The 19276-nt window shown below is 35.8% G+C and overlaps 1 protein-coding gene across 4 annotated transcripts in view; it reads left to right on the plus strand.

Moving 5' to 3' along the window:
- The window catches only part of ERICH2 (glutamate rich 2), a 107957-nt gene that overhangs the window by 59200 nt on the left and 29481 nt on the right, over positions 1 to 19276 (plus strand). For 3 of the 4 annotated variants that reach the window (XM_069080682.1, XM_069080681.1, XM_069080679.1), the window contains 3 exons: positions 4797 to 4830; positions 5047 to 5095; positions 5330 to 5366. In XM_069080682.1, the coding sequence (XP_068936783.1) occupies positions 4797 to 4830; positions 5047 to 5095; positions 5330 to 5366 (120 nt within the window). The remainder of the gene's footprint in view (positions 1 to 4796; positions 4831 to 5046; positions 5096 to 5329; positions 5367 to 19276) is intronic. The other variant, XM_069080680.1, reaches the window with a different exon arrangement.

Genomic DNA, 19276 nt, shown 5'->3' on the forward strand with positions numbered 1-19276 from the left:
ACAATTGAATAACAACAATGAGAGCATGGAAGGTAGTATCCATTAGGGAAACTAATTTAGTTTCAGGAAAAATGGAGAGGGAAGAGTCAAAATTGACCCCCCATAGCTTCCTAACTGGGAGGATGGTGATGGCATAAATAGAAATATGGTGGGGAAAGGCAGAGAAAATTTGCAAAGGTTGATGATGAGTCCAGTTTTAGGTATATTAAATTTGAAGTACTGTAGGACATCCAGGTAAGTACAGGGGGCAGGTGGAAATGTAGATCTGGAGCTAGAGAAGTAACTAACATGGAGACCAAGAAGGATGAAAGAGAGAGACTGTTAAGGGAAATTTGTGAGGAGAATTTAGAATGAAATAACAAAATTACCTATAGGAGACATGCAACTTAGGTTCTGAATTTTACACTCCAAAAAGTCCTGGATTTGTAGGGGAAAACATTTGAGATGACATGTCGGTATAGGTCATGGTTTAAGAAAAGCATATGAGCTCTTTGCCATACAAGGAAAAGATATTGCAGGCATTTATGGTTGTCTTCCCCTGTTAGAATGTGAACCTCTATATCATATTTAGATGTATAAATAGGGCAGGATTTAACTTTCTTTTTTGCTTGTATTTGTATCCCCAGCACTTAACACAACACCTGGAACATATTAAGCCAGAGGTGGGGAACCTGGATTCTTGAGGCCACATGTGGCCCTCTAGGTCCTTAAGTCTGGCCCTTTGACTGAATCCAAACTTCCCAGAACAAATCCCCTTAAAAAAAAAAGGATTTGTTCTGTAAAACTTGGACACAGTCAAAAGGCCATACCCAAGGACTTAGAAGGCTGCATGTGGCCTCCAGGCTACAGGTTCCCCATCCCTGTATGAAGCACTTAAATGTTTGTTGCCTGCTTGATTTTGCCCAATCAACCCACTGAATAATGCAGGCAAAAAAGTCATTTTTACACATTCAGAAAAATAGTGGGGAGGAATTAATATTATAACTGGGTAACCATCAAACCAAAAAGTAAATAAGAAAGCAATCTAACTTGTATCTTTCTAGGCATTAGAAAACATATAAAGGCCAAGTGTCTCAAGGAAAATAATGAAAAAAAAATGAAATGGTTGTTTCTAGTAGTAGACATTCTCAAGCCATGCTTTAAAGTAGTAGTTACCAAAACTATTTGGTGCTGGTTGAAAAATAGGAACAGTGGAACAGATTAGGTATATAAAACCCAGAAACAATCAAACATAGTAACATAGTGTTAAGTAAATCTAACAATACCAGCTACTAGGATAAAGACCACTTATTTGACAAAACTTGCTGGGAAAACTTGAAAGCAGCCTAGCAGAAATTAAGTTTAGAGTAACCGTTATGTGCCAGACTGGCTCCACGTGGATGCATGGCCTATATATAAAGGAAGGTCATATCATTAAAAAATTGAAGGACAAGGGAAAAAGATACATTTCACAACTGTGGGAGCAAAATTCCTAACCAAACATGGAATAGAGATTCTGATCTTGTCCCTTACTTTCTGGATTTCAAAATCATGCATCTTCTGCTGTCTTATCTTTGAACTTCCCTTAGTGCCTGGGCTTTCCTTACTTTGTAGCATCCTATCACACCTACAGCCTACTTACCTTGGAATATTCCTCCATAAGGCCAGACTTCCTTTCTCCCATTGATGAGTTCCTGCTGGAGCCTCCATTTTGTGAAGGGGCCCAGGCTGGCCAGCCTTCATTCCCCTCCAAGCCCTGTTCCTCACCTTCTGGTCTTCATAATCATATTTCATTCAGGTACCTTCTTCTGCCTAATAAAAGACAAAATGAACAATTCTGGTTACACAAAACTGAAAAACTTTTGTACAAACAGAAGTAATGCAGTAAAATTTGAATGGAAACAGGTTAATTGAGGGAAATCTTCATAGCAACTTCTCTGATAAAAGTCTTAATATCCAAATGATATTGGGAATTAGCACAAATTTGAGATAACAGGAACCATTTGCTAGGATATAACTGATCAAAGGATATAAACAGGCAATTCTCAAATTTTAAAATGCAGGCTATCAATAACTCTATATAAAAGTGCCCCAAATCATTAAGTAGAGAAATGGAAGTTAAAACAACTCCAGGGTTCTTATACCCTTCAAATTGGTCAAAATGGCCAAAAAAAAAAAAAGACTTTTTGTAAGGGGTATAAGAGGACAAGCACTAATGAACTGTTGGTAAAACTGTGAATTTATCCAACCCTTCTGGAAAGTAATTAGATCTTTATCCCAAAAGTTACTAAATTCAGCAATAGAAATGTCCCAAATAGGTGAAAGAATCTTTATGTACAAAAATATTTATAGCTGCACTTTTAGTTATAAAAAAAAGAACTAGAAATAAAGTGGCTGCCTATCAGTTGGTAAATGACTAAACAAATTGTGGTACAAGATATTAATCAAAATGATAATTACTGAGCCATAAGAAATGGAAAGTCTGCTGGATTCAAAGAAACTTGGAAAGACTTGAATGAACCAATGCTGAGTGAAGCGAATAAAATTAAATCACAATTTACATGACTGCAGTGATGTAAAGGAAAACAACTTTGATAAATTTCAAAATTCTAATTGATGAAATATCCTCTCATGACTCAGAAGATTGATGATGAAGAATACTTTCCACTTCTTGACAGACGGATGATGGAGAAGAGGTGCAGAGACAGACTTAGATTTGCAGATATAGTTAATGTGATTTGTTTCTCTTGACTATGTTTAGGGAAATTTACTGAGTAATAATAAATGTGATTCAAAAAGAAAAAAAAAGATCAATTAAACATTTAAAAATACACAAGAGAGCAGAAGGAAGTTTAGAAGGGACACAGCCAAGTATGCCATTGTGTTACTATCATGTTAAATTTAACATATTTTAAATGTATTTATGTATTAAGTACATAGTAATTAGTAAATATATTGAAATATAATTGTATTTTATACTTATATAAAATATATTAATAATTATAATTTATATTAAAATTTTTATATATTTTAAAAGGTAAGTGATAAATTCATTGTTTCAGACATTAATTCTCTGTTTTTAAAAAATATATATTTATGTTGGGGCAGCTAGGTGGCACAGTGAATAGAGCAGCTGCCCTGGGGTCAGGAGGACCTGAGTTCAAATCTGGACTCAGACATGTAGCACTTACTAGCCGTGTGACCTTGGGCAAGTCACAACCCCAACTGCCCAGCCTTCCCCACTCCAAAAAGAAAAAAAAAATTATGTAATAAGTTATAATTTTTAAAACACATAGTCAAACCTGTATAAGGCAAGAATTATTTTTCTTAAATAGGTTTTTGCTGGAAGAAGGCAATATATATTTCTTGCACATACTTAACCTCTAACTTGGTCAAAAAACATTGAATTTTTTAACAGTCCTACCTCTATTTCATATAGTAATAATTTTTTCCTACAAGTCTAGGAAAAATATATTTGAGTTGTACATATTATACTGTTCCTCATCAGCGTGCCTACATGGCCTCTCTGCCTGATGTTCAGGTACAGCATTATTAAAGGTGGCACATTCTCTGCTTTGTTCTTTGGAGAAACAACAGTAAGGGTATACAGAAGAGTATTATGAAGGTGAGCCAAAGTTAACTCGTGATTTCTTAGGTTACAGTCAGTGGGGAAGAGAGGAAAAGGAAATTCATAGGGGGGAAAAGAGATTTGTTGTTTGTCTTCAGATGTTAAAATCTCAGGGCCTTAAAGTTTATGGATAGCTAGGAAGATCTGAGTTCAAATCCAGCCTCAGGCACTTACTAGGTGTGTGACTCTGGGCAAGTCACTTAACCCTGTTTGCCTCAGTTTTCCTCATCTGTAAAATATGCTGAAGAAGGAAATGGCAAACCAGTATCTTTGCCAAGAAAACCCCAAATGGGTCATGAAGAGTAAGACACAACTGAAAAATAACAAAAAGTTTATAAGCTAGGTAGAGTCAGCATTTTACAAAATTATAAGGAAGGGTAGATAAGGTTAGAGGTTATCACTTCTACCTCTTTTCTTTCAAACAAGGTTTCATTTGAACCTCTTTTCCTGGCACTGAAGTGTTTATCAGTATCTCTTGAGGAATTTTACAACCTTTACAATCCAAAAGGATATAGTTTGAACAGACTAAAATTAATATGATTATATCAGAAGCAATCAGTACCAACCATGAATTCAAACCAATTCAGCAAACATTTATGAAGTCTTTACTATATGCCAGGCATTGTTACTTGCTGGGCATACAAAGATAAAAACTCTCTGGACCTGACTTAAAGGAGTTTGCATCCTACTGAGTAGGGAGGGGGTGGAGAATAGCATGTCAGTATATAAAGAAATATAAAATGATAGGGGGAGGGAGAAGAGCTGGCACTTATAAAGGCATCAAATGGGTGACCATTAACAGGATGCTTAAAGCTTGCAAGCCTTAATATCTTCTTCATAGTTTGAGGTATATGACTAATTGCTAAGATTCTTTCCAGCTCTAAATCAATGATGGTGTGATCTGTAAACTGGGCATCATAATTTATGTAAGGGCTATACCAATGGCTGGTGAAAGTTAGATGAGATAATGCATGTGAATGTTTTTTGGAAACCTTAAAATACTAAATAAATACTATTTATTAAATAATTATAATAGTTTATTAAATAACTTAAAATACTAATAAAAGTTATTATGAAAAAGAGGTATGCTTGGTATCTCATAGATAAAAAGAAATTTTGTTTTCCTTTTAAATATGTTCTAATGACTAGATAATTATGGAATATTCTTTTAAAATATTTTATTTTTTAGGCGGAATTGTTTAGACAGACCAGACATTACTAAGGTAAGAGAAAACTTTTCTAGACTTTTCTTTAGAGTTGCTTCATAGTTATCTAGTCATGTATGTGGGGTTTTTTTATACATTTTTTTTACTTTATTAAAACAAGACATTTTAGTTTATCTGTTAGAAATATTTATTTAAAGGCTCTGAGTAAATATTTTCAAATACCCCAAACTGAAATAATGATGAAAATGTTTATTATCTCTTTTTCTGTTTTAGGAACCAAAGAATAGACACTATGGCAAATTGCAGGTGCTTGATCCAAATGGTAAATAATTCATTACTTTAACAGAAATATGTTTGTAATACCTATCAATTTATCAAAATTATTAAGAAGAAATATCACAAAGTAATTGTCTATGTAACTATGTAGCATTAGTAATACAGTTCTTTATTCCAGTGTATTTATTTCAGAAAATAAAGGCTACAATGTTTGGTAATCAGAATTTGTATCAAGGGAACCGACACTTGAGATACTGAGGCTTTTTAACTTGTTTTTCAGAAGAAGTGGTTATTGCACCAGCTGAAGCAATGTCACGGTAAGAAGATGTCTTTGGTTTGTGCAGCTGATCTATTACATGCCTCTTAAGCAATTAAAATGAGATAATGCAATCATTTCTCACTCAATTAAATTTGAAAGACCGGAAATGCATGGATTAGCACTTTAGCCTTTACTTCAGTTAGTGCAATTGTTATTTAGATTGCAGGGCATTAAAAATGAAAAGTAGATGTTGATAAAAAAAATGTATAAGGTATAAATTAGAAAAAACATTCATTTCAATCTTATAAATGTTATAATACTGAATATTTTATGATTATTTATGTTTATTTAACTGATAGCATTTGCTATTCATTCTACATTCCTTTTTGATATTTCATAAGTCTTTCAAGATATATGTGTAAGGGAATCTTTGGTGTTTAAAATAAAATTGACTTAATATTTGCTAAGATCCTACTAGTTATAGCTTCATAAAATAAAAATTACTTCCAAATGTTAGTCAAAATCAAACTGAGACAATGCGGAAAATGATTACCATAGTAGAATAGTCCATTAAAATTACTACAGATCTCTCCTCAGTCACCAAAATAGAGGTGGAAACAAAATACATGCATATTTTATAAATATGTATATGTATACAGTAAGATGCTATTACTTCCTGCCATTTTTGATTTCTAAGAAAATTTGCAAAGGAAAGGGTGATGTATTCATTTGAAAACATTGTATACAATATATTTTCATAGGGTTCTCTTCCTGATTAACTGGTGTTTATTAATTGTAGAATTCCATCTGATCTTATTTCAACCAATAATAAAAACAAAATAAATTTTACCATTTGATTTTTTTATTTTCCAAATACCAGACTGATCTTATTTTAACCAATGTGAAAAATAAAATAAATTTTACCTTTTGACTTTTTATAATTAATGTTTGTGCAAAGTATACTTCAGTTTTTTGAAGTTTTCAAGCTGTAGCTCAGGTTCTTCTGTGCGTGGAATTCTCTCTCTCTCTCTCTCTCTCTCTCTCTCTCTCTCTCTCTCTCTCCCTCCCTCCCTCCCTCCCTCCCCCTCTCTCTCCCTCCCTTCTTCCACATCGTTCACCTGGCATCTTTTAAGACTCAGCTCAAATCACACCTACTGTAGGAAGCCTTTCCTAGTCCCCCCAAGTGTTGTCTCCTCCATTAAAATTTGAGCTTCTTGAGGGGAGGAACTGTTTTTGGCTTTCTTTGTGATCTCAGCACTTGACATGGTCAAACCTGCATTTTAGGAAATCACTTTGGCAGTTGTGTGCAGTATGGGTTGGAGTATTGGGCAGAGGCCAATTAGGAAGCTGTTGCAGTACTCCAAGCAAGAGGGAATCAGGGCCTGTACTAGGGTGGTGGTAACATGAATGGAGAGAAAGGAATCATACGGATGTTGACAAGATTCGGCAGTAGATTTTATATGTGGGTCAAGTGTGAGTGAGGAGTCTAAGATGATAGCAACATTGTGAGCTTAGGTGACTGGGAGAGGATGGCAGTGCTCTTCACAATTAAAGGAAAGTTGGGAAAAGGAGAAGGCTTGTGGGAAAAGACAGTGAATCCTATTTGGGACATGTTGAGGTTTGGATGTCCATAGGATATGCAATTCGAAATAGCTAAAGCAAATTGTTGATGCACGAGTGGACCTCAAGAGAGAGACAGGGGTTGTGTATATAGGCTTGGGAAAATCTACTTAGAGATGATCATTAAATCCATTCGAACTGATGAGGTCACCAAGTATAGTGTGTAGAGAAAGAATAAACAAAAAGTCCAAGATAAAGCCTTGGGGTATACAACAATTTAAGGGACATGATGTGGATGATGAAACGAAGCTGCAAAGGGACAGTCAGACAGGTAGGAGATCTGAGAGAGCAATGCCAAGAAGACTCAGAGATGACAGAGTATGTAGGAAGAGAGGGTGGTCAGAAGTGATGAATGGGACAGAGGGGCAAAGGAAGATGACAACTGAGAAAATACTGATCCTGTTCCAATTGTTCTGCTTCCCAAGTGGCAAGAATATATAGAACATAGTTCTGTGGAAAACTAAGTTCTTTGTTCCAAATTTACTTGCCAGTCAACTGTGAAAATATGACTTACTTGTTATTGGTGGCCTATGCATTGGAAATGTGTTTCCAAAGTCTTCCGAGAACAATACAATGGAAAGAATTCTGAACTTGGAATTGGAACTCTGGGTTTGGCTCCCAGCTCTGATTCTCTGATAGCTATATGACCATTGGCAAGAGATTTAAGCTCTCTGAATCTCAGTTTACTCATCTGTAAAATGGAGAAAAACTTGTACTACCAATTTTATGGAAATGTAAGGAACACACTGTGTAAACATTTATAAAGTAGTATATAAATGTGAACTGTTCTTCCAAAATGATCATTCATCTGCAGGCATATAGTTGGTTTTCCTAAGAAAAATAATTGTTAGGAACCACAAGCAAGAGACCACTGCCCTTCCCAACATTTTGTAAACTTGCACACAGGATGTGATGTTTCCCTATGCCATTGGTTGCATTAGGCATCGTCAGCTTAGCGTGGTGCACAGGGGCACACCCAGTTTTTTAAGCCTCTTGTTGCAGGAGTGGCTTAGCCTGCATTGAGGAGCATTTCACATGTGGTCCAACAGGCTCACCTGCACTGTCCTAGGTGTCCTAGGGGACAATTCAGCTATTGGGAAGAATAGAAGGAAATTTACTTCCTATTTCCATTTGCTGAAGGCAACTCTACATTCTTGGGGCAGCCAGGTGGCCCAGTAGATAGAGTACCAGGCCTGAAGTCAAGAAGACATGAGTTAAAATTTGACTTTAGACATTTAGTAGCTGTGTGACCCTTGGGCAAGTGACTTGATCCTGTTTGCCTCAGTTTTCTCATCAGTAAAATGAACTGGAGAAGAAAATGGCAAACCACTCCGGTATCTTTGCCAAGAAAACCCCAAATAGGATAATGAGGAGTCAGACACAACCGAAACAACTGTACAACACACTTATAATTTAACAGGATTCTTCAACTAGATAACTTTAGAACTAGAACATCTTATTTCAGGAACTACTATGTAAGGAAGCAGCATAACAATTCAGTGTTACTTCTGCTATAAGATTCAGGAGATGTGCATTCTAGCCCTGGTTATGCCATTAATTAGCCATGTATGTGACCTAGAACAAAATCAGTTAATTTGAACAATTGGAACAAAATTTAATTAATCTGAATTTGAACAAAATCAGTTTCATCACTAATAAAATGAGAGAGTTAGCCCTTTTGCCCTTACTGCTTCTAAGATTTTGTTTATTGAGTATTTCAAAAGCGTAAAAGATTGAACAAAAGTGTTAAATGGTTATTTCTCCCAAGACTAATTAATAATTGCCATATTAAAAAGTAGCTTTTTAAAAACTATGTATTTCATAATTAGTAATTACTTGATTGAAAATCATTTTATTTCTTTCATCAATGTGCAAATTTACTCTACTGATAGAGCTCTGTGATTTTTATAACTTTAGAGAGTTGTCTGGGACACTAAGACATTAAGTGATTTGTCTGGATCATATAGCTAGTGTGTGTTTAAAGGCAAGACTTTGAACCTCCATCTTCCAGACTCCAAAGCAATGCTTCTACCTATCATTCAAGGCTGCTGCTCTACAATTAATTTCATAAACTCTATGTGAAAAGAATATTCTATAGATTATTTCAACTGTTAGGACAATGCATGAGAACCATCAAGTTAGAGTAAATATTTCTCTGCTTTGTAATTCCCAAGGAAAGTCATGCAATAGTGAAACCTCCTAATCAATCAATGAAGATTCCCCTTTACTTTTGTTCAATTAGATGTTAATTATCTTTAAAAAAAACAGCCAAACCCACCCCCCCCCAACAAAACCTCACAAATGTTTTCAATCTATATTGAATAACAGGTTGTTGGAGGGTTTTTGTTGTTTTTTTATTTAAAGTGCCATGGCTGGTCTAAGTGCCTGTCTAAAACTGGACCAAATATATAGTAAGTCATAACCTCTATTATTTAATTCTTCCAGAAAGGAACAATTTTTTTAAAATGAATTTAATGATTATGTCTATGTAATTCTTTTTATATGAGAATCATGGGCTCAGTTTAAGCAGTAACAAAATTTTTCCAATTCATATCAAATTTATTCCCAAGTCAGATAGATTTGTTTGGAACTTCGATAGCAGCAATTAAAATATCAATATATCTTGTAATTTATTAACATAATAATATGAATTATACTTTGACTTCTAGTTGATTGACTTTTGGTTAGTTTTACAATTCCATTTAAGATAGAATAAAAAAGGGAATTAATTTGGCCAAAGCTTATGAGCATTGAACTCCTTCTCTGAGGACTGAGAATTATTTAATATAGGTAATTATAAAATCATACTTTTATAACATAATTTATCCCCATACTAATGACGAACCATTTTTTATCTTGTTGCTGAAAATACTTTAAGTAAAGTACTCTTGGGAAGCAGACAAAAATTGCCAAGGAAACCTTACATGGCAACAACAAAATCCTCTTTAAGTATAGCTAAGATATCCTCAGAAAAGTAAGTTTTAACTGATTTTATTTTCTATTTTAGGCCTAACTTTGGAAAAATGAAATCATTTTTAAAATGTTACAAAATGAAAAAATTTTTAGGTGTTTCATCACTTTACAGATTTGTAAATATCTCTTAATATTCCTTTAAAATTGCATAAACATCTATAAAATTATTTTTAAAAACCTATCCTTGTATTTTCAAGACAATAAGACCTTTTGCTAATATGTTTAAGCTGAATGTTAACCTGTCTTCAGACCCAGTAGCTTACAGTAATCATCCTAGTTAAATATTTCAAGGATCTGATTTTGTCAGAGCAGATTCTTCCTCCCCAAATGCAAACTGTAATCCCTCTGCACCTCAATTCTTAGAGTTCCTGCATTCAACTTGGTGATAAAATTCTCTCAGTTTAAATAGTTAAGTTGTCAGATAACAGGCATACATGGACTATCTCCATATATTTGTCCTAATGAGCAGAATGAATAAAACTTGCCAGAACTTTGCACTTGATCAACATATTGAAAACCAAGCCTTGGCTCAATGCCCAGTGAGGCATGAAAGTAGGACTTTATTCTAAATGATACCCAATAAAATACTTCCCTCATTGTCTTCTATACACTATCCCCACAAAGGTTTCCATATTATAGGAAGTAAAACTATGTACCTTTCTACAACTTTTGGGTATAGTAAAGACTAGAAGGAAGAATCAAGACTATCTTCTTTCCCATCCCCCAGGACCAGAGGTGATTACAAAATTTTAAGCTATTACCAGGAAAAAAAATGCACAGGCAAAGGAGAAAGAATCCAGCCATAGAGAGTTACTATAGGAATAGAGAAGACCACAGTTCATCTTAAGAAGAGGATAGTGAAGCAGAGAAACACTCTTCTACCCCCAAAGAGTAAGGTGAAATGTTCACCTCCCCCAAAGAGAATGCATAGAACTTTAAAAAGACTTTAAACACCAAATGAGAGAGATTTAGGAAAAACTAAAAAAATAAATAAGAACAATCCAAGAAAAGCAAGATTATGAAAAGAAAGTCAACCAACTAGAAAAGGAGATCCAGAGTCTTAAGGGAGAAAATAACTCCTTGAAAATCAGAATTAGGTAAGGGGAAGCCAGCAAAATCATAAGAGACCAAAAAATAACAAAACAAAACAGAAAGAATGAAAAAAATAGAAGAGAATGTGAGACCTCATAAGAAAACAACTGATCTGGAGAACAGATTAAGAAGAGAAAACATAAGAATGATCGGACTACCTGAAAACTATGATCAAAAAAAAAAATCTTGATACAATAATAATACAAGAAATAATTAAAGAAAATTATCCTAAAGCATTACAAGAGGGGAAAGTAGAAATAGAAAAAATCCACCAATCACTATCTGAAAGATATCCTACAAGGAAAACCCAAACAAATATTATAGTCAAATTCTGAAACCCTCAGCTCAAGGATAAAATATTACAAGCAACAAGAAAAAAAAAAAATATATATATATATATAGTTTTTTTCTATACTAATTGGCAACACTAATTGACTGCAGGTCTTGGAATATTACACATTGAAGAGCAAAAGAATTGGGCTTCCAGTCAAAAATCTCATACTGAGCAGAGCTAAGCATAATCTTGAGATATATACACATATGTGTATATATGTATATGTATGTGTGTATGTATATATCAATATTTATATATAAAGATATGTAAATTATATATAAAAATATACAAATTTATATATAAAAATAAGTATATCCTCACTTAATTGTAGCCTGGAGGAAGGGGGGGGAGAACAAAGTAAAACGTGTACAGCAGAGAAAAAAAGAAAACCTACAAGGAAGCAAAGAAAAATAGAGAGATTTTAACACAAAGTGAAGTATTTGAAATGGAAATTTATTGCTATATATTTTGAATTCTCTCTGACATTCTGCTATGCATGTGACATGTTTTTTCTTATTTTATATTTAAGTTTGTAATATGTTTCTTTTTATTTTCTTATGTATTTAAGTTTTAGTATTCAAGTCTAAAAAAAAATTTCCGCACACACTCACATACACATACACACACACACATACAAGAGTATCTTCTTTCCTTTTTTCTCCCAAGTGAGGATTGATTATATGGTAGAAGGTATTTTCCTTTATTTTTAAATTTTACTCTGTTACTTAAGCTAATATGCTGTAACATGCTAAACTATTTGTATTCCATTTGAGATAATTACGTATTCTAGAGAAATGAAATGTTTGGTTCAGACTGAACCCAAGGGCTTGGGAGCTCCTCTTAAACAGTTGGACAAAGTGGAGGAGCAGCATTGAATGGCTATCTGCCTGGAAATTCATGATTTTTAGAATTCTCTAGAAATAAAATTGTAAACTGGTAAGAACAGTACACTTTAAGTAAGCAAAAGTAGACATTTTCCTTCCTAGTTATCTTTTCAGTAGCAGAAGCCCTTTGCCATGTCAGTATTTGTAAAGATAAGTCATTCCTTGAAAAGGTGGAGGATGAGTTGCTTGGAAAGGGAAAAAAGAGGAGGGACTTGTTAGGGAAGCTCCACCCACTTAAAGAGAGGGGTGTGGATTGGATTTTGTTGTTATTGTTTACTTGTTTTTTCAGTCATGTCTGACTCTTTGTGACCCCATTTAGGGTTTTTTTGGCAAACATAATGGAGTGGTTTGCCATTTCCTTCTCCAACTCCTTTTAAAGACAAATAAACTGAGGCAAACAGGGTTAAGTGACCTGCCCAGGGTCACAGCTAGAAAGTATCAATGACCAGATCTGACCTCAGATCCTTCTGACTCCAAGCCCAGCACTCTACCCACTGTGCCACTTAGCTGCCCGGTGAGTTGTATTAGGATGCTCAATAGATCTGCTTGCTCAGTAGATAATTGATATCTTTGCTGCCTTCCTTCCCAACTCCACTTAATGCCTACATTTGTCCAGGGTGATTTAGGTTACTGTATTACCATTAAACAGGACTGGAAGGGCATCACTTATTTAGCTGGAAATCAATAGATGTCTGTTGTGGTAGAGGATAAACTTACAGATGGACTAGAGTCCATAGAGTGCTATTGAAGAGAATCTGTGGAAATCAGGAGATAAAAGATACATATTATAGAACTCTTGAGCCTATAATTTGTTCAACTCTCATTGAATTAATGCCTATGGTTCCAAATAATAAACTTCCAAATTCATATTGATACCATAATGATGCTGGCCTGTTGGATGTTTTCTCACAGAATTATTGAAGTCATTACCATGTTTCCCCCAGCTGTGCTGGTCAGATCCTGTTTTGTACAACTAGAACTCAGAGAATTCATTTAGCGTTTATTCATTTAGCCATTTATTTATTTGTTTATTGAATAAATATGTATCAAGTACATGCACTGTGCTAAGGATGGGATACAAAGGTGCAAAGATTATAAAGAAAGAGTCCCTAAAGAGTTTCCAATATTCTAGGGAAGATAAAGACATAAAATCACACATACATACATACATTCATCACTTCAGTGATGTCATCAAAGTCCTTACTCCCTCTACTGGTATCATATATGCCCCAGATAAATATAGTGCCAGTTAGAAGAAAAGTGGAGAGTTTTGAGATCAAATGAGGAGAGAGACCAGGCTGAGCGGGAAGAATCAAAGTCAGATTCATGGGGGAGGCAGCATTTGGTCTGTATCTTCAAGAATGGGCACATTGGGGAGGGGAGGAGCCAAGATGGCAGAGTAAAGGCAGAGACTCTCCTGAGCTCTCCTCCAGAACCTTCCAAATACCTTTAAAAATGACTAAACAAATTCTAGAGTGGAAGAACCTATAAAAAGACAGAATGAAAAATTTTCCAGCCCAAGACTTGGAGCTTACAAAGTTGACAGGAAAGGTCTGTTACACCAGGCTGAGAGAGGAATGCAGTATAGCATAAGCTGTACCAGCACAGACTGGGAACCAGCAAACCTGGAGTAAGCTTCGGGGTGACTGAATTTCTGGCAGCTGTGGCAGTTTCTGAACCTCTAGGCCCACAGACACCAGTGATGACTTAGAAGGTCAGCAGAAAGAGCCTGTCACAGAGTATGAGTGGAGCGCAGTCCAGTGCAGGCCCTGCCAGCACAGCCAGGCTCCAACTGGCCATGAGCAAGCCTTGGGAGTGACTGAATCAGCAGTGGCAGTGGCAGCTGCTTGAAGGGCTCAGCCCACAGACAGTAAGGGGGTTGAACATCTGGTCAGAAGGAAATTATAGGAGTCTCTTTGCTAGCACTGAGGCAGGACTCTGTTGCTTTGCCCACACTCAGATCCATGTCCAAGTCCCAAGTGACATTCCCAGGGCAAGGAGGAGCAGTGGCATAGCAGAGCTTGTCACAGACCAGACCACAGGCCAGGAGAGTAGAAAACACCTCTCCTTAGATCACACCACTCTGGAAGAACTGAAAACAAAAATACTGAAGTATTTCTGAAAACAGCTGCATAAAACCCTGAAACTTAGGACAGTTCACCCTCTACCCTGAAAACAGAACCCTATGTTAACAAACAGTCACAAGTCCTGTAATAGGCTGGGGAAAATGACCAAACAACAGGAAAAAAAACTGACTATGAGGGACAGCTAGGTGGTGCAGTCAATAGAATACCAGCCCTGGAGTCAGGAGGACCTGAGTTCAAATCCAACCTCAGACTCTTGACGCACTTACTAGCTGTGTGACTTTGGGAAGGTGACTTAACCCCAATTGCCCTCAAAAAGCAAGAAAAAAACTGACTATGGAAAGTTATTATGGTGACAAGAAAAATCAAAGTACACACTGAGAAGAAAATAGCAAAATCAAAGCTCCTACATCCAAAGCCTCCAAGAAAAATTTGAGTTGGTCTCAGGCCATGGAAGAGCTCAAAAAGAATTTTGAAAATCAAGTAAAAAAAAGTAGAGGAAAAATTGGAAGAGAAATGAGAGTGATACAAGAAAAGCATGAGAAAAGAGTCTGCAGCTTGGTGAAGGAGACAAAAAAAAATACTGAAGAAAATAACACCTTAAAAAACAGATAAGGCCAAATGGCAAAAGAGGTCCAAAAAGCCAATGAGGAGAAAAATGCCTTAAAAAAACCAGAATTGACCAAATGGAAAAGGAGGTCCAAATGCTCACTGAATGAAATAATTGCTGAAAAATTAGAATGAAACAAATTGAAGCTAATGACTTTATAAGAAACCAAGAAGCAACAAAACAAAGCCAAAAGAATGAAAAAAAAAAGGAGACAATGTGAAATATCTCATTGGAAAAACAACTGATCTGGAAAATAGATCCAGGAGAGATGATTTTAAAGATTATTGAACTACCTGAAAGCCATGATCAATAAAGAGCCTACACATCATCTTTCAAGAAATTATCAGAGAAAGCTGCCCTGATATTCTAGAACCAGAGAGTAAAATAGAAATCAAAAGAATCTGCTGATCACATCCTGAATGAGATCTCAAAATGAAAACTGCCAGAGAAATTATAGCCAAAGTCCAGAGTTCTCAGGTCAGGGAGAAAATATTTCAAGTAGTTAGAAAGAAACAATTCAAGAATCATGTAGCCACAGTCAAGATAACACATGATTTAACAGCTTCGACATTAAAGGATGGGAAGGCTTGGAATATGATATTCTGGAGGACAAAGGAGCTAGGATTACAACCAAGAATTACCTACCCAGAAAAACTGAGGGAAAAAATGGATATTCAACAAGGCAGAGGACTTGCAAACATTCTTGATGAAAAGACCAGGACTGAATAGAAAATTTGATTTTCAAATATAAGACTCAAGAAGAACATAAAAAGGTAAACAGGAAAGGGAAATCACAAGGAACTTAATAAGATTAAACTATTTTCATTCCTACATGGAAAGATGTTATTTGTAACTCACAAGACCTTTCTCATTATTAAGGCAGTTAGAAGGAGTATATGTAGACAGAGGGCATGGGTGTGAATTGACTATGAAGGGATGATATCTAAAAAATAAAATTAAGGTGTGAGAGAAAGGAATGTAGTGGGAGAAAGAGAAAGGGAGAGGTAGAATGGGGTAAATTATTTCCCATGAAAGAAGCAAGAAAAAGCTTTAACAATGGAGGGGGAAGGGGGGGAAGTGAGGGGGAGTGAGTGAACCTTACTCTCATCAGAATTGGCTCAAAGAGGGAATAAGATACACAGCAATGGGGTATATAAATCTATCATACTCTACAGGAAAGTAGAAGGGGAAGGGGATGGAGAGGTCATAGAAGGGATGGCAGATTGGGGAGACGGGTAGTCAGAAGCAAAACATTTCTGAGGAGGGATGGTGAGAGAATAGAATAAATGGGGGCAGAGGGAATATGATGGAGGGAAATACAATTAATTATAGTAACTGTGAAAAAAACATTTGAAGCAAGTTTCTCTGATAAAGGCCTCATTTCTCTAAGATATGGAGAACTATGACAAATTTATAAAAACAAGAGCCATCCCCCAATTGATAAATTATCAAAAGCTATAATTAGTTTTCAGATGAAGTAATTAAAGCTATTCATAGCCATATGAAAAAATATTCTAACTCACTATTGATTGGAGAAATGCAAATTAAAATAATTCTGAGGTACTACCTCATACCTATTAGATTGGCTAATAGGACAGAAAAGATAAATGACAAATGTTGAAAGAGATGTGGAAAAAATGAGACATTAATGTACTGCTGGCAGAGTTGTGAACTAACTCAACCATTCTATAGAGCAATTTGGAACTATGTCCAAAGGGCTATAAAACCATACATACATACCCTTTAACCTAGCAATACCACTACTAAGTCTGTATCTCAAAAGAGATTTTTAAAAGAATAGGACCTACATGTACAAAAATATTTTAGCAGCTCTTTTCTAGGAGCAAAGAATTAGAAATTTAGGGGATGTCCATCAATTGGAAAATGGCTAAACAAGTTGTGATATGTAATTATGATGGAATAGTGTTTTAAGAAATGATGAGGGGCGGCCAGGTAGCACAGCAAGTAAGAGCACCAGCTCCAGTGTTGAGAAGACCTGGAGATCGAATCCCGGGCTCAGACACTTAGCACCCACCCAGAAACACCTGGCCGTGTAACCTTGGGCAAGTTACTTAACCCCAATTGCTTAGGGGCGGCCAGGTGGCTCAGCGAGTAAGAGTACCGGCTCCAGTGTTGGGACGACCTGGAGATCGAATCCCGGGCTCGGACACTCAGCACCACACCCAGAAATAACTGGCCGAGTAACCTTAGAGCAAGTTACTTAACCCCGATTGCTTAAAAAAAAAAAAAAAAGAAATGATGAGCATGATGCTCTCAGAAAAACCTGGAAGACTTGCATGGGCTGATGTAAAATAAAATGTACTGAGTACAAAGTAACAGCAATATTATAAGATTATCAGCTGTGAATGGCTTATCTATTCTCAGCAATCCAACAATCCAAGACAATGAAAGGCTTAGGATGAAAAATGCTACCCATCCCCACAGAAAGAACTGATGATGTCTGAATACAGATTGAAGCATACTCTTTTTTTACTTTCTTTTTCTTGAGTTTTTTTTGTCTGTGTCTTCTTTCACAACATGACTATCATGGATATGTTTTGCATTACTACACATGTATAACCTATATGTAATTGCTTGCCTTCTCAATGGGGAGGGAGAGAATTTGGAACTCAAAGTTTTAAAAACAAGGGTTAAAAATTGTTTTTATGGGGTGGCTAGGTGGCGCAGTGAATAGAGCACCAGCCCTGGAGTCAGGAGGACCTGAGTTCAAATCCAGCCTCAGACACTTAACATACAAAAAAAAAGCTAGCCATGTGACCTTGGGCGAGTCACTTAACCCCAATTGCCTTACAAAAAGCAAAAAAACTGTTTTTTACATGTAACTGGGGAAAAATTAAATTCTAAACAAATATCAAAAAAGAATGGGCAAGATGTCAACAAGAGAATAGGGGTGGGGGATTCTAGGGGCAGGGAATAGTATAATCCAAAGGTGTACAGGTAGGAAAGTGTATGAGATGTGTGGAGAACAGCAAAGAGTGAAGTTTGTGTTAAGGGAGCTATTTTGTTATTTTAGTCACGTATGACTCTTCATGACCCCATTTGGGATTTTCTTGGGAAAGATACTGGAATGATTTGCCATTTTCTTCTCCAGATAATTTTACAGATGAGGAAACTGAGGCAAAGAAGGTTAAGTGATTTGTCCAGGGTCACACAGCTAGTAGGTGTCTGAGACTGGATTTGAACTCAGGTTTTCTTGACTCTAGGACAGGTGCTAGTGTGTTGCATCTAGACTGTAGAAAACCCAGAATGCCCGGCTAAGGAGACTGAATTTTATTCAATACATAATGGAAAGCTACTTAAGTTCTACAACAGTGGAGTGATACTGTTAAACTTTTGCTTTAGTGGGATTAATTTCACAACACTGATTTAGAGAAGAAAGTGACTGGAAGAAGGAAGACCTATTAAAAAGTCATTGCATTTAAGAAGTTAGGATATGAACTAGTGTTATTGCAGAGATAAAATTCACAAAACTTAACAGTTATTTGAATGGATGGAGGGAAGTAGAGAGAAAAATTTTAAATGGCTCTGAAGTTAGGAGCATGGGTTACTGTTAGAATGGTGACACCATTGTCAAAAATCAGAAAGTCAGGAAATAATGCAGGTTTAGGGAAAGAGGTGGTTTGTTTCCATTTTAAACATGTTTAATGTTTAGGCATTTGAGATACTGATGAGAAATTCAGGTAGAAGTCTAGTAGTCAGCTGAAAATTTGAGTCTGGAGTTGGGGAGAGAGGTCAGAGCTAGAGGTATAAACTTGGAAGACAATCAATAACTATTAATTAAGTACTTGATACTAGTCATGAATTGTGGTGGACACTGGGTATAGAGATAGAAAGGATGAAACATCTCTATTTGCAAGGAGCTTACATTCAAATAGGCCACCGATATAGAATTAATAGTCGAAGCTATAGGAACAAATACCATCACAATTAGAGAGGGTGTGCAGAGAACAACTTGTATCAGAGCCTTCTGAATTGGGAAAATCATATAGGGACCACTTTATCTTTGATCAGATGACATACCATATGAGATATAGACTTCGCCTCCTAATGCTATCTAGCAACTTTCAAGGCTCTCGTTTCACATTTTGGATAATAAAATTGTCTTTTGGTTTTATTTTTTTAATTCAGTTTTATTGATGCCATTTGCTTTTACTCATCATAAATTATTTCTGGATACACCACTCCCACTTTTCTGCCAGATAATTGGAACTTGACAGTGAAGACAATTGAGATTTGAGTGGTTAACCAACTTCTAGTCACATAAGTTTCTTCACAAATGATTTCATAACAACAGAAACGACAGATATAAAAGGTCTACAAAATTACCTTTATTGTGCATATTTAAGTTGA

The sequence above is a fragment of the Petaurus breviceps genome, unplaced genomic scaffold (genome assembly GCF_028583685.1).
Source record: "Petaurus breviceps papuanus isolate PSGF00001 unplaced genomic scaffold, PetGlider_PUasm1.0 91133, whole genome shotgun sequence".
NCBI classification, from domain to species: domain Eukaryota; kingdom Metazoa; phylum Chordata; class Mammalia; order Diprotodontia; family Petauridae; genus Petaurus; species Petaurus breviceps.